The sequence below is a fragment of the Poecilia latipinna genome, unplaced genomic scaffold, assembly GCF_001443285.1.
Source record: "Poecilia latipinna isolate Pla-1442-1.1 unplaced genomic scaffold, P_latipinna-1.0 Scaffold1670, whole genome shotgun sequence".
NCBI lineage: Eukaryota > Metazoa > Chordata > Actinopteri > Cyprinodontiformes > Poeciliidae > Poecilia > Poecilia latipinna.
Window position 1 is genome coordinate 64,297 of NW_015114286.1, and position 20,611 is coordinate 84,907.

At 42.3% G+C, this 20,611-nt stretch overlaps 1 protein-coding gene across 4 annotated transcripts in view; it reads left to right on the forward strand.

The window, feature by feature from the left end:
* The first annotated feature begins 928 nt into the window (after positions 1 to 928).
* Positions 929 to 20,611, forward strand: part of nbeal1 (neurobeachin-like 1) — a 34,822-nt gene continuing 15,139 nt past the window's right edge. For 2 of the 4 annotated variants that reach the window (XM_015059929.1, XM_015059928.1), the window contains exons 1-21: positions 929 to 1,009; positions 1,423 to 1,667; positions 8,471 to 8,562; positions 8,791 to 8,952; positions 9,034 to 9,115; positions 9,204 to 9,331; positions 9,866 to 9,948; positions 10,628 to 10,713; positions 11,420 to 11,783; positions 11,857 to 11,963; positions 12,995 to 13,081; positions 15,012 to 15,095; positions 16,940 to 17,038; positions 17,112 to 17,683; positions 17,813 to 17,945; positions 18,035 to 18,154; positions 18,375 to 18,684; positions 19,130 to 19,215; positions 19,338 to 19,427; positions 19,511 to 19,688; positions 19,767 to 19,900. In XM_015059929.1, coding sequence (XP_014915415.1) covers positions 1,617 to 1,667; positions 8,471 to 8,562; positions 8,791 to 8,952; positions 9,034 to 9,115; positions 9,204 to 9,331; positions 9,866 to 9,948; positions 10,628 to 10,713; positions 11,420 to 11,783; positions 11,857 to 11,963; positions 12,995 to 13,081; positions 15,012 to 15,095; positions 16,940 to 17,038; positions 17,112 to 17,683; positions 17,813 to 17,945; positions 18,035 to 18,154; positions 18,375 to 18,684; positions 19,130 to 19,215; positions 19,338 to 19,427; positions 19,511 to 19,688; positions 19,767 to 19,900 — 3,048 coding nt within the window. In that variant the 5' untranslated portion in view covers positions 929 to 1,009; positions 1,423 to 1,616. The remainder of the gene's footprint in view (positions 1,010 to 1,422; positions 1,668 to 8,470; positions 8,563 to 8,790; positions 8,953 to 9,033; positions 9,116 to 9,203; positions 9,332 to 9,865; positions 9,949 to 10,627; positions 10,714 to 11,419; positions 11,784 to 11,856; positions 11,964 to 12,994; positions 13,082 to 15,011; positions 15,096 to 16,939; positions 17,039 to 17,111; positions 17,684 to 17,812; positions 17,946 to 18,034; positions 18,155 to 18,374; positions 18,685 to 19,129; positions 19,216 to 19,337; positions 19,428 to 19,510; positions 19,689 to 19,766; positions 19,901 to 20,611) is intronic. The other 2 variants (XM_015059931.1, XM_015059930.1) reach the window with 1 other exon arrangement.

Genomic DNA, 20,611 nt, shown 5'->3' on the forward strand with positions numbered 1-20,611 from the left:
AAACTCAATGAGGAGTAAGGTGCCTTGACTTTTGGTTGTGATGCAATCTAAGGTAACTCTCTTTAAAAGTAAAAGTTTCACCAGCAGATCAGGGTTTTTCGTAAAGTTGGACAAGCTTCGCTCCATAGCTCAGCCATATTTTACATTAAAAACGTTTAAACTTTAAACGGATCATAAAAATTTGAGTTTCCTGTGACAAATAAAACAAGTGTTAATATTATATAGGTTTTATGAAAAGTGTGCTGCGTTTACTTCACGGGATGTAAACGATTAACTATTCCAACAACGAAAAATCTGACCTGTCCCTTTAAATGACACATCTGCACGTCTCCCAAACGAAGCAGTACTTTTTAATTCCTCAAGAGGGCGACAAAGATTCAGAAACCAAATCCTGTTCTTAGCAAACACGAAGATCCACATCGACACCGTAAAACATCACCATGTGTCGCGAATAGGGTGCGCTTTAAAAATAACTTTTCCCAGTTAATCACTTGTAAATTTATTCCCTCTTTTGAATAAACAGCAGTTGAACGCCAAGCCCGGTTTATTTGAGTAGATTAGCACTTTAGAAAGGTGGAATATTTATAGCTCGCAATAGCCTCATGTGGTTTACCAAAATAAGATTACAGTTATGATATAGAGTAGACGACGTACTCAAAGTAATTTAGCTTGGAAGACTAAAAGTGGTACTTTGAAATGAATTCGTAATTTGGTTGAAATAAGTATGTTTGTAATAATTTAAAATTAATTGTAATGAATACAACAAATAAACAAAAGTAAAATGTATTGAATTAAGAAATTATTGATAATAGACTGCATTTGTAGTCATTCTTTCTAAATAGTTTGTTTATTATTTACGTAATGTAGATCATGTTCTGCATCATCTGGTATTTGCCGGGCTTTTATTTTGAAAGGAATCCAAACATCCTCTGACAGGAAGCTTCCCGCAGCAACAGCAGCCCTAGAGACGGCGGTGGCGGAGGTGACAGTTGGGCTCTTCGCTATCTAGGTAAGTGGGCTTCAATTTGGCGACGAATTTATCATTGTAATATCTTTTCTTTGACATTTATTTTTATTTTATTTCATGAGTCGTGTTCTAGTTGGACTAGCTGGGGCGGACTAGACGTTTCTGTCACATGAAGGGGAGGAAGAGGAGGAGGAGGAATAGGGGCTTAAAGAAATAGAAACAGGCTTATTTTATGACAGCTAGGTTTTTAGCTAGCTGGACAAGGTACGGTCGGAATCGTATGACGGCGTTCAAACCGATAAACCGACGGTCTGTTGTATGTTTAGGTTTAGCGTTAAGCACAGAGTAAAGTAAAGTATTATTACTGTGTCTTGACATAACCACCACAGTGTACTTACTGGAGCATTTCTGTACACCCTGCTCCGACACTGTAATTATTCGTGTTGTCTACACAGCCACCCCTCCAAAGAGAAGTGGGAGTACAGGCCGTGGAGCTGTTCGTCCTCCACAGGAATTAGTTCTGACCTGCTATGGAGTAATTTTGGATTCTCCCGGAAAAGTCATGGATGGCTTCAGATCATGACTGCCAGGGAAGTGACCTCTGTGGGCACCGCAGCCTGAAGGAGGGGGTGCCCCTCTCTGTGGCGCTATGGCATCCAACGAAAGGCTCTACGAGGTGTGGATGCTCTACTGTACCAAGGTGAGATGATCGACTGCTCCCATAATCCTCCTAAAGGTCAAAGTGTGACGTTTCCTAACATCCAAAGTCTAGATACAGTCAGTTTGTACTACCAAAAACTGGATGACAAAAGTTTTAAGTTGACTGCTTTGTTGTTTCTGTTCATTTGTTTTGGATATTTAAAATATCATCCAGTTTCAGTGTTTATCAGAATTTAAAGGTTATTGGTCTTTGGGAATGGTCTCTAAACAACATTATTGTTTATCGTGATAACTTCTGGAACAATTTATCGTCTGGTAAAATTTTCTCTATTTTCACAGTATGTATGAAAAAGAAAGTAGGTTTATGGGAAGACGTTTGTATAAGGACCAAAATGGTGCATCTCCTTCCCTCCTTCCATCTCTCCTCATTCATCCATCCATCTTTTTGTCCAAGCAGCAGACCAGCAGAGCAGGCGTTCCTTGAGTCAGCTGTTGGCTAGATTTAATTCACTCTGCGATAAAGCACGCGCACGTCCTGCCGTCCAATCAAAACAGCCTGCCTAAGCTGCTCCTCACGTGAGCCTGACTGCAGCCACTTACTTTCTTCCCCCAGTAATCCCTCACCATTACACACGCAAACACACACGCTATGCACGGCTCTCTACACATGAAGCTGTTATTCCTCCATGCAGCATATGACATGTAATAATCCCCCTGCTGAGATGTTAAGAGCATGAACGCTGACACGCACGGTGCGTCTTCTACCTGCGCCGCGGGGCTCTTGACAGAAGCGTTAAGCTGCTGTCTTGGTTGCACACAACAGTCACGATCAGTTGTGAAAATGCCAGCCATGTCTGGAAGCATTTGTTCTAGCTGGACTGTGTATTTGCATTGACTAAGACGGGATCGTTTTACTTCATCCTGGCTCTGGGCCAGAGTCCACAGGGCCGGGGTTTATCTCTGCGTGAGGCCAAAGAGTCGTAGAGAGAAGAGCAGTTCAATAAATGTTGGCGCTTTGTATTCACACCCTGGAACTTTTGCTCATCTTGTCAGCCACAAACGTTAACATATTTTATGTGCTAAACCAACACAAAGTAGCACAAAATGCTGAAACGTAAAGAAAAGTGTATATTTTAAATTTTCTGCACAACATGAGGCTGCCGCTGCCATGTTTCATGATGTATTCACAGTAATGTGCCTTCAATTGGTTTGTCACATAAAGTCTCAATAAAGTGCATTGAAGTTCAAGACAAAATTTGAAAACTTTCACAAGGCGCTATAGATATGGAGTATGGGACTTCCCTAAACTATATGTATAATCATGTGTGAGGGTTGCCCGGATAGGTTGTCTGTAAGAAGAACCTTGCAGTCATGTGGGCTATATCAGACAGGAATGTTTGTGTGAAATGCCAGACCCCCTCAGCAGCACCGCAGCCTCTTCTTCTCTCTATCCACCTCAAACTTGCAGTGAAATACCACAAAAGTGTCAATTTATGTATTTTAAAGTAAAACATGGAAATATTTTACTCCTGATTCAGGAGTTTTAGGAGTTAACACATTGAGTGATGGTATTGCGACATGAAACTTTAAAGTAGCATAAAATATATCAATCAAACTACTAGTGAGTCCTATCAAAGCAGAATGCTAACATTAGCTTAGCATTTCAGAATACTGTTCTGTTTGAAAACATTGTTAGCTAAAAAATGCCGGGAATTTCTTCAATACTGTAGCTGCTTTCAATAAATTGACTCATTTATACGTTTGAACACTAATATTCCTCTCATTATGTAGCTTAGTTAGCATATGGGTCAATTTAGCCTCTATGATATGTAGGTTAGTAGTTTAAAGGCGTGTTTTAGCTGGCCGAATGTGGTAAAAGTAAAAGCTTTTTACAACCTTTCTCTGTTTAGGGAGAACTGGTTCTCCCTAAACAGGAGAACTGGTTCTCCAGTCAGGTAGACTATCTGTTGTTTCCATGACAGCCACTTAGTTGGTTCCCTGCGCTAAAAAGGAGGAAGAGGCTTGGCTTCTGTTTTCTCTTTTAGCTCATGATCCAGTGGTCAGAAATGTGGAAGATGTGAAGCACATTTCTGTCTCTGGCAGCTGTCGAAGTGGCAGCGTTTTCAGGGATGAGGTCAGGAGTTGTCTCTGGTGCAGCTGTGGAATCCGTGTTGGGAAGCACGAAGCGCTCTCTGTTAGTAAACTGTGTTGTATTTGCACGACTTCAACATGAGAAATAAAATGGTTAGTAGCAAAAATGTGTCTCAAAACACATTTTCTCCTCCATTGCGCTTTAACGACTGCAGTTTATAAGATTAACTTGTGGCTACAACATTAGAAACCTCACGGATTCCTGCAGATTTATTTCTACTGCTTTAAACTTTTATACCTTATATAACATTACAAGCACAAGTTTGATCTTCGTTATTGGGGTTTAATGTGATGGACCAAACAGAAGGTATTGCTTAGCTGCGGATTTCTTCAAATTAATTAAGAAATGCGTCCTTTTTCCTTTCGCTCCATATTTAACGCCCTACGTTGTGTTGACCCATCACATAAATTTCCAGCAAAATCCACTAAGGTTTGTGTTTCCAGTGCAGCGAAATGTGCAGCAACACTTCAGCTTTGATGTAAATCTGCTGGAGTTGACTCCGACTTGCAGAGGGGTCACAGACGACTAAGGCTGTTACATAAACCCGCTCGCCTCTAAGCTGTCTCTCATGGGTCCGGTGTTGTCCCCTGACAGTCGAGGCCTCCCTGAAACGGAAAACGACCCTGTGTTACCTTCCCTCCTCCACCAGGCTATTAGCCTTCAGAGCCTGCAGGAGAAAGTCGAGGGTTTATCGTGGTTTTTGAATAATGCCAGTTACGCTCCTAAAGCCTTTGTTTGCTGCAGAAAATCCTCTAAATTCCCCGCCACAGGGGAACAAGCCTCAACTGCCTCTGGGGATCATTTCACCCTTCGGTTTGCTAACTCTAGAGGAGGATGGCCAGCTGTCTACAAATCATGGATTTCCATTTAAGATCAGAGAACCGACGCCCCACCCTGCCCTCCTTCGAGTTGCTTTTTGACTCAAGTGGAGGAAAAAGCGGCAGTGATTTGCATAAACCTCTGCACTCCTGGGAGATAGAAGGAAAAAAAGATGGCAGACACAAGCTTGCAGTCTACATCCCATATTCAAAGTTCCTGCAGGCTAGCTGTTTTATCTCTGTTATGAATATCTCTGGAATAACAGTGATGTCATCGCTCGACGGGGTATTAACTCCTCCCATTGGCGGCTATAAATACACGTGTAGGAGTGACATCATGGTCAGAGGAGTTGTCGCAGAAATAGGAAGTGATGTCAGGCCACAGAGGGAGCAGAAACACGACTTTTAAAGCTAAAGAGAGGAGACGGTTAAACGCCAAACCAAACCAGGTCACGTGTTTCCACACAAACCTGATTGGGAAGCCATTCAACCAGCTGGTCGACCACACCGGTCTACTTTTAAACTTTACTGACTTAATGATTCTTTTTTACATTATTTTTGTAATCCTGAAGGATCCAAGACTAAAGTTTTTAAATTTAGCCCAGAAAACCACCCTGGTACTTACTAGGCACATTTAAAAGCAATCACTCATGCTGGTCCTTTCTCTAGTTGTAGAAATGTTAAACTAATCTCCTAGCTACAGGAAAAAAAGCAATATGATATCAACTTATTGGACAAAAATAAACAAGATTTACACATTGGGTCTGAAGATTAATCAGGCCTGGTCAGACTTTTGCAATTTTTGATGCACTTTATCCAACTGATTCGTCTTTCTCATTACTTCAGTTGCAATTGATGATGGATGTTCCTGGCCATTGATCGGCGTTTTACTCTCCGCTGTAACAATCGCACCGACCTCTGATCAATGTGAAATCTCATTTTATAGAACGGAGAGCTTCGATCTCCTGATTTCACTGCAGTCAGCGTAAACAGATCGTTAGGAATCCCGTTCAGTCTCCCGGCGCGGATCATGAGGTTTCGGTGTTATTAAGGAGGTGAAACAAGGTGGCCAGGTTTGTGATTGCTGCTTGCAAAATGTAGACGGTTGTGTGTGTGTGTGTGTGTGTGTGTGTGTGTGTGTGTGTGTGTGTGTTTGCGTTTGCCCAGCTCCTGATGACAGATGAGGATAAACAGAGCCAGGGCGTGTCCCCCCTCCACCACAGTCCAAACCCTCAATGGGCATCTGTGCTGGTGCTTAAAAGAGGGCATTCTTTAAGACACACACCACAGAGTCATTCAGTCGGTGTTTCCTGCAGACTGCAGCCTCTTGAGAGTAAAACTGCTGTCTTGAATTATCGTCTTTAAGTGATCTGGCAGCAGTATCCACATCGGGACAATAGGATATTTATTGCTTAAGTATAACCGGCTTCAGCAGCAGCCAATTAAAAATGCTTTTCTCCCACTGTTGACGTTGATTTATGCGGCTGTAGGAAGAAGGCACTCATGCTTTTCTCCTTTTAGCTTTTTCTTTTTCCACTCAGATGTCTTCTAGCTTCTTTTTTCCCCTCGGTCCTGGTCTGACGCACACACACACACACACACACACACACACACACACACACACACACACACACAGCAGCCAGCTTTGCTAGATTGTCCTGATGACTTCACTTGGACTCGTGCTGATTCACACAGCCTGTTTGCTTCGTTTTGGCTGATTCCCTCTCTGACACGCAGACAGAACCCGTCAACCTTTCTGCCTCGTTCCCACTCTTTCACCAGACAGCAGTGAAGAAAAAAAGAAACGTCTACAGTCATGTTTCTTGTTATTCTTAGATTCCCACAGTGTGATGACCTACAACAGGGCCATTTTCCATTTTCAGCCCTCAGAAGCGTTTCTGTGGACTTTAATTGAGGAATGGTGGAGAACTGAGCTGCTGTCACAATATCCAGACCATATTAGTTCCAGATATATTACTGGCAGGCACAGTTTACATACTTAGCACTTGATATAGAAGATTGGAATACTTTTCTATTAAATAACCTTTTTATTTGATAATTTAAATATATTTTTATTTTAAAATCCCTCCTCACCCCCAAAAATTGTGATTGTAATTTTCGATACCTCAGTGAAGTGTGAAATAAAATTGAATAACAAATGTAGTTGCTTTAATTTAAAACAACAACAAAAAAAGAGAATTATTCCAATTGTGAGTAAGGTTAGTTATATTTTTCAAGTAAAAACTTATTTGATTTCAAAGATATCTGCAGAGAAATCAGCTATATTTTGATTTATTTATTTTTATTTATTTATTTGTACAAACCAGAACTTTTCTGACAACTAAAAAAAATATTATTTTGTTTAGAATAATGAACACAAAATATATTAACTACAAGGTCACACTGATAAGAGCGTTCTTCAGTGTAAGACTCCAAGTAAAGGAAGCTATTTTATACAAATATATATTTTCAATCGAAAGCATGTTGGCATATAAATGTGATTCGATCACAGATAACAGGAAGGCCCGTGGTATCACCAAAGTTTCAGGGTTTTGTTTTTTCTTTCTGTTTTGGAAAATGTAAAATTAGGAAATATTGGCCACCCATAAGGATCCACATTGGGATCCATTCATTCTGAGAGGATTCTGACTGAACAATGTGAAGGTGTGTGTTGCTGTTTAATGATTGTAGCTTTCATGGAAATCTTGACGCATGGACACTAAAATTGTAGTATTTCTCATAATGTTTCCATGGAGCGAAATCTATTCCTCTGCTTTCGTTTGGATGTCTCATCCTTCCCCTTGTTGTCGTTCAAGGAATTTAGCTAATGCCGCTATCCTAGTTTCTAGAAACCTGGTCTCAGAATGCAGCCAGGCCAGTTTTCCTCTATCCTATCTCTCCTTAGACATTCCTTTTCCCTTCGTCTAGCAGCTGCAGCCTTCTGTTTTTATGGTAACAGTTTCTTGTCTCACGGGTTTTTAATGGTTGCCTCAGGGAGCAAAGTTCAAACCTGTTGAACAGTTCTTGAGGGAATCTCAACCATCGCTCTCATTCACAGATAGAGTTCTCAGCACGTGTTGAGAGTATTAGGCTTGTAGATGGTAGTGAGAAGAATCACACCAGCAGTCATGAGTCACTCGCCCAACCCTCCATCCTGTCCATTGTTTGAGGTGTTGCTACTTATGAAATGTTTCCTAACTCTGGCAACATGCGGGTTGTTTTGGTCACATGCCTCAAGGTGTGAATGGTTATCAAACAGCCTCAGGAGACGAGTCACGGCTGCAGTGTAGGTGTTAGAAAGATGACACCTGAGGCCACTTCCTCTTGCTGTTGTTGGCTTTAATTGCTTTCACGCCTCTTGTTCTTTAAGATGTAGGTGAACCAGTCAGCGTAGCTGCTGTTTCCTTTTTCTCCAATGTAGAGTCTGAAGATTTTGGGTGTTTGAGTTACCCTAAAGTGTTGGATTTAAAATGTATCAGAATATTTCATCTTTCTTATTTTCACACAACCATCTCCTTTGTTTCCTGGACTGAGTTAAGTGTTTTCTTGAAATTTTGGATGTCTTATCGTAAGCCGTCTAGGAAATCCACTGGCTGGAAGCGCTTTTTTTTAATCATATTTTTTTTCAATTCTGGTTAAAATTTCAGCAGAACTAATCAATTTTACATTTGTGATGGTAGGACAGAGAGGACATTATCCTACCATGCCTGCCAAACAATTGGCTGTCACGTAGCTGGCATCTAATTGTTGTTTAGGTGATGCAACATTGAGCTTAAGTTTAGCTTTTAACACATTAACTAACAGTTTTATCTTCTTCTCTTTTCCCTTTCGCCGCTCTCTTGTTCTCTGTCTTCCTCTTCCGGATTTTTCCAGAGAGATCCAGACTACTTCAAGATATGGCTGGAGATTTTCATCAGCTCGTACGAGCAGTGCCTCGACGTAGACTTCGAAAAGCCCCCTTCGAGGTAAGCGCCGGTAAACTGCGGATACACAACTCAAAACCAAACATAGTGCAGCCATGACACGTGATTTGGAGCAGAGCAGCTACATTTTGCTGCAGGTATTATCTGATTTCTTGGCTGTCTGTGCTCAATCACATGAGTGTCAGATGAAAGTTGTTTAGCTGATGCATGCGAGACATTGGAGTCGCTCTACACTTCGATTAAAGATGGCGTCTGTCACTCTGTTTCCAGACCAGACGAGGTTCCACCTGTGTTGACGCTGCTACCCGACAACATCCTGCAGGTTTTGCGCCACCAGATGCTGCAGTGCGTCCAGAAAGCGTCAGACGGCCTTGAGCCCGAGCAGCAGAACCTGGCGCTGCTGCTGCTGAAGTTCCTCATCATCATCTGCAGGTCGGATAAGGATTAAATAATCCAGATAATCCTTCCTGCAAATCAACACACTGTCTGATCCTTTATGGTTGTTTCTCAAAGGAACTTGTCCAACGTCGAGGAGATCGGCACTTGCTCTTACATCAATCACATCATCACCATGACAACACTGTATATTCAGCAGGTTTGACTCCAGCCGCTCTCTCGTAGGAGTAATGACAGTGGGACACGTGGTGGCAGGTGTGACGGGTTTTCTGTTTGTTGGTTTACAGCTGAAGAGTCGGACCAAGGAGAAGGAGATGATGGACCACAGTCAGGCGGAGGACTTTGTCCGCCATTCGCTGGCCTTCTGCGAGAGCCTCTACGACCCGTACCGCAACTGGAGACATCGGACAAGCAGGTAACCACTAAAATAGTAGTTTTCACTAGTTATTTACATAGGTACTGATTAAAATGAAATCTTATTCATTCTTAAATATTCAGCAGGATAATGAACAAAAGCACACCAGCAAATCAGTCTTTGAATGTCTATAAAGTTTTGAAGGGGTCTAGTCAAAGTTTGGACTTGAATATAATGAAGAACGTAAATTAAAGCTACACAGAAGTACTGCAGTTTTAATTAAGTTATAATTATATTATTTTTTACATATTTATTCTGAAGCATTCTGAGGAAATATGTTAGCAGGCAAATATTTTTTTCCATGTAGAAAGATTAATGTGATGTTAGCATTTTATAACAACATAAAAAAATAAACAAACAGCCATCATTTGTCTTTATGTCCTGGTTTATAATTTGGTTATTCCCAGATTTATTTGTACAGGACAAGCTCATAAATTCAGATTATGATTAATTTGGTTATTGGTCAAATAAATGCGTGTGTCGTTGGCGTAGAGACGAAACTTTTCTTAGATTTCTCCTCCTCTGTCTCCGCAGGGAGCAGCTGGGCGCCGTCGAGAGGGGAAGGCAGAAGTACAAAGCAGCTCCGCTCACCGTTGAATTCGTTCCCTTCTTTTACCGCAAGTATTTCCAACAAACCGTAACGTAATCTGACGACCAAGCTAACAGTGGTTATAATCTCACTGATGGGTGAAAATCACCTAATCATCCTCTCTCATATGACTCAACAGGTACAGATGAGGAAGTTGTAAAAATTGCACAACATAAGCTTCCCTCTTCTGTTTCGTCTCCTCTGCTTTTCCTGTTAAGTCCGCTCTGTGCCTCTGGTCCATTTGCCAGGGATGAGATGAGCAGATAGTGAATTCTGGCGGTCATGTTGAACAAAGAGGCTCCTCTGTCCCTTGTCGAATGCGCGGCTGCTGTGGTTTTGCAGAAAAGACAACGCTTGGGGCCCGACCAATTAGCCTGTCGTCTCTGTTTTATGCTGTGTGGTGACTTCTGCTTGGTAACTAGTTGAAGTTAAAGGAAGTAGACATTCTGGAGCCACAATGTCAGATTTCATTCCTCACCCGGATGTGTTGACAGATGGGTTAATAGATGACCAAACCCTGAAGTTAACAGCAGCGTGTTTGTTCACCCTGGATGATATCTGGGTTACACATTCCATCGGCTCTTCTTGCTTCACTGTTTTTGTTTGGAGAAAATAGCAGGAACCTCAACAGTTTGCTGCATTTGCATCGCTTGGTTCAAGTTTAGAGATCAAATGTGTTGATTTATGTTTTTTTTTTTTGGGTTTAGAGTGCTTCCAGGAGAGCGAGCATCTGAAGGAGAGCCTGAAATGCTGCCTGCTGCACCTGTTTGGAGCCATAGTAGCAGGGGATCAGGTGAGGCTGGGGTCAGAGGTCACAAAGCTGACAGGCTGTAAACATGATCCTCTATAACTGCCGCACTCCGTTTAAAGCACGAATGAGAGCAAACTTATTAAAACCACAACTTTAACTTACTGTTTTGGGGATTTTTTTTTGTCTAACTTTAAAGTGTAACAGCTTCAGTTGGAGCATATTCATATTTGCAAATGGTGAAAGTTTAATTTGGATGGAGTGATGGATAAATCTACTAAACACCGTTCTTACTCCACCTTTTTCAAATTAAACGAAGTCAGTCATTTGTGCTGCTGTCATTTTAAAGATATCAGTAAATGTTTCCAGAGGTCATCAAAGGTCAACCTGCCAGTCCACTTTTACAAAATCAAGCACATTTGGAGTCAACTACCAAATTATAACAGCACAAACAAAATGTTTTGCTGCACAAACATAGCACAGCTGTCCAGTTTTATTTCATTTGAAGATGGTGGGAGGGGCAACTTCCCTCAAACTATTGTCATTTACACTCAAAGGGGATTGAATATAAATGTTTGCTACTACATTTTCTTAAGAACAAGATATAAACTAATTTTCCTCCAACTTCACAGTCACTTTTTGTGTTTTTTTATGTAACATAAAATCCCAGTAAACATAAATGAATTGAAGTTTGTCGTCGTGAAAATGGGGTAAAGTCCCAGAGCTTCCCGTCTCGTGTCTCCGCCTGCAGAGGAACGCTCTGCTCGCCATCTCTCCAGCCACCATGGAGGTGCTGATGCGGGTTCTGGCGGACAGCTACACGGGGAGCTGCTCATCGGAGGAGGCCGAGGACTGGGACAGCGAGGACGTCAGCCGCATGGCCCTGCTGACGTTGGGGTGCCTCAGGGAAGTGGTGCAGTGCCTGCTGGCCTCCAGCTCCGACCAGCGGCAGGTGGAGATCGCCTCCGTCTTGGAAAACTACTTCAAGCTGCTCAACTCGGACCCGGCCGCCGTGGTGGCTGCTAAGCAACAGCAGCAGCCGGCCAAGGGTCGGGTTCCCACACTCGGCCGACACTGGGAGATTCGATTTGTGGCCCTGCAAGTTCACATGCTAGGTAGTTTCTTTACCCAAACATGAACAGTAATAACTTCTTCTGTGTGTTGATTCCTCCTGTTTGTGGCTTTCAGACACGATCAGGGACATGTTCCTGTGTTCAGACAGGCCGGTTCTACAAGCCATCTTCCTCAACAGTAACTGCTTTGAGCATCTGATACGCCTGCTGCAGAACAGCAAGGTAAGGCCTGGAGACGCAGCTCCGAGCGGGCAAAAATAACCAGGATTCACATTTACTGTGTCACATTTCAGGTTTAACGGGGGAAAACATCAACATTGTTAATTAGTTCATGAAATCATATTTTCTCACTACAACCCAGATTTAAATCCATGTCTGCGGCTGTAATTGGGCTGGGCAATAAATCGATTTTATTGATTGATAGAGGTTTTGTTTAATTTTTGGTTCAGAGTGACGTTTACCGCCATCTTGTTTGACAATCTGGACAACTCTACTTCAGTATATTATGGTCAGGCTAAGATTTTAGTTTTTTATTAAAATAATCAAATAATAAAATCCCAACTCAAAAAATAGCAGAAAATTAAAATGAGGAATACTGAGCATTTGGTAAAAGTTTTACAAATTATGCTGAATAGAAATACGTAGTTAATCTTTTAACACATCAACAATAAATTATCAGTACAGGACTTTGAAACAACTCTGCGTTTTGAAGATTGAACGACACAAACTGATCTGGTTACATCAGATCCTCATAACTTTACATTTTCTCATTAAAACATTTTTTTTCCTGGCAAAATTGTGACTTTTCCAGCTAAAATTATGACTGTAATCTCATAATTAATAGAGATAGATTAAAATCAGCTCTGAAATGAAAAATAACTGGAGATTTAATTTTGAAGCCGTGTCGCCCAGCCCAGGTTTTGACATAACAAAATGTTTAGAATGAACTTCCAGCTTTCTTTTTTTCCATTTCTGACTGTGACTGTTAGATCTGTTGAACTGAACATCTCTTTCCGGGTCTGACCTCGCTCTTGTTAAAGGTTCAGCGTTAGCGGGAGCATTTTGCAACACCATGCATGTTTATTTCCTCACAACAAGGCTGGATCACCGACACCCTGCGGACGTTCACCGCTTCTAACCTCTCACGTTTTCCTCCTTCCCATCCTCTAAACCTCCCCCCTCTCATCGTCTCCTCCTTCTCTTTGCCTCCTCTTCCCTCACACTGAGTTGACATGTTGCCTGTTGTGTGTCAGCTGGTTAACGCTAGGTGCACGGCGGCAGACAAGGACCAGAAAGATATAACGAACAACAGGTTACAGACAGGAGAGAGGGACACTCAGGTACCGCCGAGAAAAGTCCCCCTGCCCTCATCCTCATCTGCTGCTGCCAAATCCCACCATGCCGCTCCACAGCAAGACCGTCCAGCTGCCACACTCTCTTCATGTTGTTAGCATCTTAGCATCCTTTTCGTTTTCTAAAGGATAAAAATGAAGGTTTCTAAGAGAGAAAACGGGTCTTCTTTTGATTATTTTCACAGTTTTTAATTTGTGGCTTCGTAATTTAAGTTTTAGATTTCCTTGAAATAGGACAAAACTAACTTACAACTAACTTACAGTAAGATATAAGAGCTTGTTTAAGTCAGTAATTCCTTCAAATTGATGAAAAGCTAGTTGTTATAACTTAAGCCTCATAGCATAATTAAATCATATTTCGGCCAAATTGAAATATCTGCACATCTTCAGCCTATCAGAACATCAATTAAGGTCCAAAATCCATATTTTTTCCCCATATTTTATTCATGTTTTTTCTTGAACTGGGTTACAAAAATTTTTTATGGGAAGTTGTCTGTTTTTTCAACTGAATTAGGACTATGTCGCACCGCTGAACGTAAAAAATTACCTTCGGTTTTCTCAGTCAGATCAGGTTTTTATTCTGCTTTGATCTTCTGACTAAACTGATTAAATGTTTGACATTATCAGCTCATTTCTATTAGTATTTCTCATCCAAAAAAGGTTTTAGGAGAAAAAACGTTTTTTAATTAAATGTTACAAACTTGAATTTCTGTAAATTGAACATTACATCTTATTATCTCTCCTTCTGCTCATCACTCATTGATGCCAGATTCTCAGGACAAGTCGAGCGTTTTGATTCTCATGTTGCATCCATAGTTCAGAAAGTTGACCTGATTGAGCAAAACCAATGTGATTTTTGGATTCAGCTCATCAAATTAACTCTAAAACAGTTGAAAAACACCAGACAGTCTTTTGGCTATTGACAGTGTTATCGTTAGCTTCACAGGCAATTATGCCAAGTGAAATAATTTACCAGAGGAACTGCGACTTTTTCATCAATATTATGGAATTATTGACTTAAAACAAGCTGAAAAGTTACTTGTAAGTTTGTTTAACCTTATTTCTAGAATAAACTAAACCAAAGCTACTTCGTAAGACTCAGTTTATCTACATGTGAAAGCCTTCAGAGACGCACTCTGATGTGACTCGCCAGGTGTTAATCATCAGGTGTTTGCTGGTATCCAGTGTCAGAAGCAGAAATTCAGGTTTAAACGTCGTTGTTGTGAGAAGAGAACCAGAACGATGCAGTTGTGGTTTCTTGCTGTGGAGTGACTTGTTTGCCTTCTTCACCATTTTTCAGTTTGCTCCCCCTCCTCCCTTTCACATTGTCTTGGGTTCACCTGGAGTTCTGTCACAATGGGCTTGTGTGCAAAATCCAGTGGTTTGATGACGACTCCCCGTCCAGCTGGTCCAACTCTTTCTCTGTTTGATAAACACGAGCTGGATGAGGGGTGTGTTTGCGTCCTGCTTGGTTCTGTGGGCTGCATGCTGAGTGTGTTCATGTTGTCGGGGAGGTACTTCTTTCTTTTTTGTGGTTGGCATTAGCTTCCTGCTCCAGTCACACCTCTATTCCTTTTTCTTTTTTTTTTTTTTTTTTTTTTTTTTCCGCCTGGAGCAGAAAGACATCATTTATCTGCAGTAGGGGTTTTGATGCCAGCTCCTACTGCAGCGATCAATGGCGGCTAAAATCCATTTATTGATGATTTTACTCACTCCTCTCACATCGGCTGAATCAAACACAAAGGCATCGCTACATATCTATTTTATATCAGGGCCTTAATCAGTGGATTGTTTTAATTCTCTGCATGCTTGTTCAATCATATCATCTGTTTGTAATAAAAAATAATATGACATCACTAGTTTATCTTTTTATGGGAAGAAGTTGGAGTGACTGACTGAAATGTTTGCTTGTTTTTAGGTGATTCAGGGACGCCTTGACTTGTTAGCGGTAGCCACCATCAAAGCCCTGACGACGGTTATGCATAAATCCCCAGCTGCTAAGGTCTGTCTCACTGAGAGGACATACGGTGCTCTCCATGTTTATCGCCACCCCACAGCATGATGCAGCCAAATCTCTTTACCATTCAAATAAATATCACTGGATATATTGCAGTTTTACTTTTTAAGTTTATAAAGTGTCTGGTAGAAACTTTTAATTGCTAATTAATGACTTCCTGTTTCTTTGGGGTAGAAATATGATGAGACACAGATCCGTTTGTTTTAGCCACTCTTTGAAAGCAAAAAGACAAGAGAACATACCATTTACATAAATGTTTATTGGTCTCCATAAGTGATCATGTGATGAAAATATTTATTCACAAAATCAATTTTTTTTGTGAATCAAAAAAATTCACATTTTTTGATATTTTGTGGGGAGCTGTTTATTTTTCCACAGTAATTCAAATATATTTATATTTTCTATTAGCAATTTCCAGTATTTTAATTAGACATACTAGCCAGATTTTAAGCATTTAATCTTCAGACTTAAAGGAAAACTGATGATTGCTCTTACTGCTCTAAAATATCATAATTTAATAGGTTTAGAATGTCTTTTTTATTTCTGCAGTGTTTTTTACTTTTCTTGTCATTTAAACAGTTTAAAACTGAGAGTAAAGAGGTTATTTTGTTTTTAAAAATGTGTTTTTGTGAGACAACATTGAAAGTTTCCACCTTAGTTTTTAAACAGTGCAAACGCTCCACCTCTAAACATTAGGTTGAGGATTTATGTGCTCAATCCAGAGTTAGAACATGGAGGATCTGTTATGTTGTTGGGATTATTTCTCTTCCAAATCCTCTGGAAACTTGTTAGAGTGCAACGCTTTGAAAATCCCAACACAGAAATGACATAAAAGTAAATTGACGTCTGGTGGGTTCTGCCAGCTAACTGGTAGTTGGCTCTTCCAAGAGGATAATGATCTAAAACACATGTCTAAATCATGACAGAACTGATTTAGCAGACATAAAATCAACCTTCTATAATGGCCATCTCAGTCCAAAGAGCTAAATTATGTAGAAAACCACAGAGATGATCTAAATTGGGCAGCAATAAATGTGCTCAGAGCATAAAGTGCTCATTAAAAACAATACATTGGAGTTTTCCCTGCTGCACAAATGTACTCAAATTAAGGTTTGGATTTATAGTCAAAATACTTGAGTGTTTATTTGTAGCTTCTAAGGACACTTTTATTTCTTGGGATTGTTAATGGGACAACCACACTTTTTGCATCAGTGCTGCCAAGGTCATGAGATCATTGCAACACGCTAATATACTTTTATTTGGCGCCACGGAGAACAAAACATTGCCATGCTAGCAGTAGCTCTCATGCTAACTTCAGCATTTTAGCTAATCTTGTTATAAATGCTAAATTTAACTTACTGAATGGAGCGAGCGTGATGCTGTTGACATTATTTTAGCTGATACTGGATACTTTCAACAAAGGCAGTCTTAGTCACAGTGATGGTGCGTTCACACCAAACGCGTTACGCGCGTCAAAAACGCGTCGGACTCTTCGACGCGTGTGCACTTTTAGTGTGTTTACGCCAAACGCGTTTTGAGCGTCAGGTGTGTCTGGTTTACAAGACAAACGCGTTTTCCGTCAAATGCTCCAAACAGTTCAAATCACGCCGCGTTAAATGCTAGAAACGCGCCGCAGTGGCTCTCAGCTCCACTTAGACTTTGAATGTAATCCAGATGACGCTCAAAACACGTTTGGTGTGAATGCTCCTTTAACCTGGGGTGCTGATATGAAGGGTGCTGATATGAAGGGTGCTGTAATGAGACATCATTTACAAATCGGACCTCATCATTGGGTTGACTCATCAGCAGTTGCTCTGTTGCGTCTCCAGGAGGTTTTCAAGGAAAGGATCGGCTACAATCACTTGTACGAAGTTCTGATCTCGCTCGGCCAGCCGTCTCGACTCCTGCTCAAGGAGCTGATGAACATGGTGAGTTTGTGTATTTACTTTGACTGGACCTCGTTTCTCCTCTGAACTCTGTCTGTCTCTGCTCGCCGTCCAGTCGGTGGAGGGGGAGCACACCTCAGTGGGGCTCCTGGGGATCAGCAACGTGGAGCCGCTGCTGCTGCTGGTCCAGTGGCTCCCGGAGCTGGACTCGCCCGAACTGCAGCTCTTCACGGCCGACTGGCTGCGCCGCCTCTGCTGCCTCAACCGCCAGACGCGCGCCACTTGTGTCAACGCCGCCATGGTGGTGAGAGCCCTGGCCGCTCTGGAGCACCACGGGCGTCTGCACAGAGCCTGCGCAGAAAGCCTGTTCGGCTTGCTGGGCTCACTGGGCTCCCAGTCTCTGAGCGGCAGGGAGCTGCTGGGACTCATCCGCCTCCTCAGAACTGCAGAGTCCAGCCAAGCTCATCCGTACGTCGCCCCGACTCTGAGGGCGCTGCTCACCATGGTCCGCAAGCAGGGTCTGGAGAACGCCATGCAGTACTTCGACCTGTCCCCCAGCATGGCGGGGATTGTTGTTCCCACGGTGCAGCGCTGGCCCGGATCCGCCTTCAGCTTCCACGCCTGGTTGTCTCTGGACCAGGACCAACTGGGTCCACTCAGCAAAGACAAACGGAAGCAGCTCTACAGGTCAGGAAAACATTTGTGAAAACTTTTCCTGCCAACGGCCATCACCATCTTCAATAACTCTTTGAAGAATAGACCTGCTATTGCCCAATTTTGCTATTTTCATCATATTGCTACATTGTTTTCCCCCAGCTTTTTCACCCCTGGAGGAACGGGCTTTGAGGCGTTCATCAGCTCAGCGGGGATTCTGGTGGCGGCTGTGTGCACAAAGAAGGAGTACGTCACAGTGATGCTGCCGGATTACTGCTTCTGCGACTCGCTCTGGGTACGACACCTGAAAATGTAACTTAACTTCCTAACAGTGGAGCAGCAGTGTGCCACTGAATTAAAGGTGCTGTGATTTGTGTTTTGCAGCACAGCATCGGGGTGGTGCACGTACCCGGGAAGAGGCCGTTTGGACAGAGCCTCGTCTACATTTACATAGACGGGCAGCAGAAACTGTCTGCCCCCCTCAAATACCCCGTCATGACAGAGGTGAGATCTAAACTACGGTCAGCAGTACATTTCATAAGTTTATAATCAACTTATGAAGGATTGTATTATGTTTTTTCTCTCTCTGTATAAGCCCATTTGACTTTTTATCATTTTTTTTCCCTAATCTGCATTTTAATGTACAAACTAAACTACAATTACATATTTTAAAGGTTGTGAATATGATTCTGTTTTAAATGTTTGTTAATTTTTTTGTCTGCAGCCGTTCATCTCCTGCTGCATCGGCTCCGCCGGCCAACGCACCACCACCCCCCCTCCCTCACAGATCCCCGACCCGCCCTTCTCCCCCGCCGCCACGCCCACCGCTCGCTCCTCGTTGAGCGGCATCCTGTCGCCGCAGGCGTGGGGCGGGCTGCTGGGCGGGAAGCCCGAGTCGGTCACCAAGCTGATCTCGGCCGGGACGCAGGACAGCGAGTGGGGCAGCCCCACGTCGCTGCAGGGCCAGCTGGGCAGCGTCATGGTGTTTCACGAGCCGCTGCAGCCCGCGCACATCAAGGCCCTCTGCAGCGCCGGTAAGCAGGAAGTGATGCGTTTAGTTTCAGGCTTCATTCCCTCTCATTGCCAAAATATTAGCTGCTTCCTTCCTCCTTGTGTCGGTTCTTCCTTTCTTTTTCTTGTACACTACTGTTCATTTCCTTCCATTTTCTTCCTTTCTCAATTTCTTGTGTTGCTCCCTTTATCCTTCTCTTTGTCTTTCATTCATTGATTCCTTCCTTCTTTCCTTCCCTTCTTCTCTTTCTTTCCTTCATTCCTATGTAAAGCTCACTGCAGGAATATTTCCAATAAATTGATGGTGAATTTTAGTATTTAAATTATGAAATAAACTCTAGAAAGCTCGATCTGGACAGTCTTGCGGAGAAAAACTCTACAGATTGCAAAGTGGAAAATAAAACTGTGACAACACCTGCAAACAAAGATAAAAGAGGATTTTTGTTTCTTTCTCTTTGATTCTTCCAGGTCCTAACTGCGTCTCTCCATTTAAAGCCCAGGAATCAGAACTCGGTGACATTTCAGCCAAACTGCTGCTGCATTATTCACCCAAGGTGATCGGACCTCTTTTCCTCTCAGATCTTTAAATCCTGGGATTACATGAGTTCATCAAAATGATAATGCAGATTAAACAAAGTGCCACATATGAACTAGTCGTTCCCTTTCCTGTCGACAGGCCTGTAGAAATCCCATCTGTCTCGACCTTTCTCCCAACGCGCTGCACGGACGTCTGACCGGGAACAAAGTGGTCAACTGGGACATAAAGGTCAGAGCGAAGCATTTTTATCCTAACAGAGTTAATTTTTAAAAGGTTTGCTAAAGTTTCTGGGTTTTTTTGGTCTGCGACAGGATATGATCAACTGTGTCGGTGGGCTGCCGGTGCTTTTCCCAGTGCTGGAGCAACTGACCTCCATGACCCCTGACCAGCAGAGCGCCGATCCTGCAGCTGCATCAGATTTTATCACGCCAGATGTGAGCTCCCCAGCTGACGGGGACTGGGTCATTCTTCCATCCAGCAGAGCCTCAGGTCAGTTCTGACAGTCTGTGCAGCGAAGGCGACGCGTTGCGACATGCTGACAGAAACATAATTTCTTCTCCATCACAGAGGCGCGTCTGGAGAAGAACCTGGTGGCCACTTTCCTCTTGGTGCTGAAGCACTTCCTGCAGAGACACCCGATCAACCAGGAGAACCTGCTTCACTCGCACGGCGTGGGAACGCTGGGAGTCCTGCTGCAAAAGGTACAGAAACCGATTCACACAAATACGCTCCTTTTTTACAATTTGATGTAATTTCAGTTTATTTAGCTCCAATTTGCAGCAAATATAGAATTTAATTCAGTTCAAATTACCACTAAAATCCCTACCGTCAGATTCAGTTACATACAGTGAAGTTCAGTCCACGTATTTCACATCTGATTAAAATTTAGTAGTTATTCATGAAATAAGGGCCACTTTCTGTAAGTTAGAAGAACAGATTACACAGAGTCGATGTCTAAAATGTTAGTGGTACCAGCTTGGAAGGAAACATTAGTACTGATCCAGAAGAACTGGGTCAGGTGTACTTTCTATGAAACAAAGAGTAAATCAAGTTATTAGCAACATTTTTGGCTCCATTTTGGACTGGGATGCATCCAGACACAGAAGAACCACCTGATTGGCTAATATAATTTGAACAGTATTTAAGTAACAGCCATTAACGTCATAACTCAAAAAAGAAACTTTTTGTGCTTTTCTTCCAGTTCAGAATGTGTTAGTTTAAGTTTGAGTACTTTGAATTAAGTGATAAAATCCTTTTTTGTGCCCTGAATTTACAGGAATTCACACTTTTTGTCCTCGCCTCTTTTTCTTTTCTGCCTGATCCTTTTTTGGCCTTTGTCTGGTATAATTGCCGCTCTACTTGTTTGTTCAGCGATATAGACATGTCTCTATAAGTATTGTTGCTATGGGAAA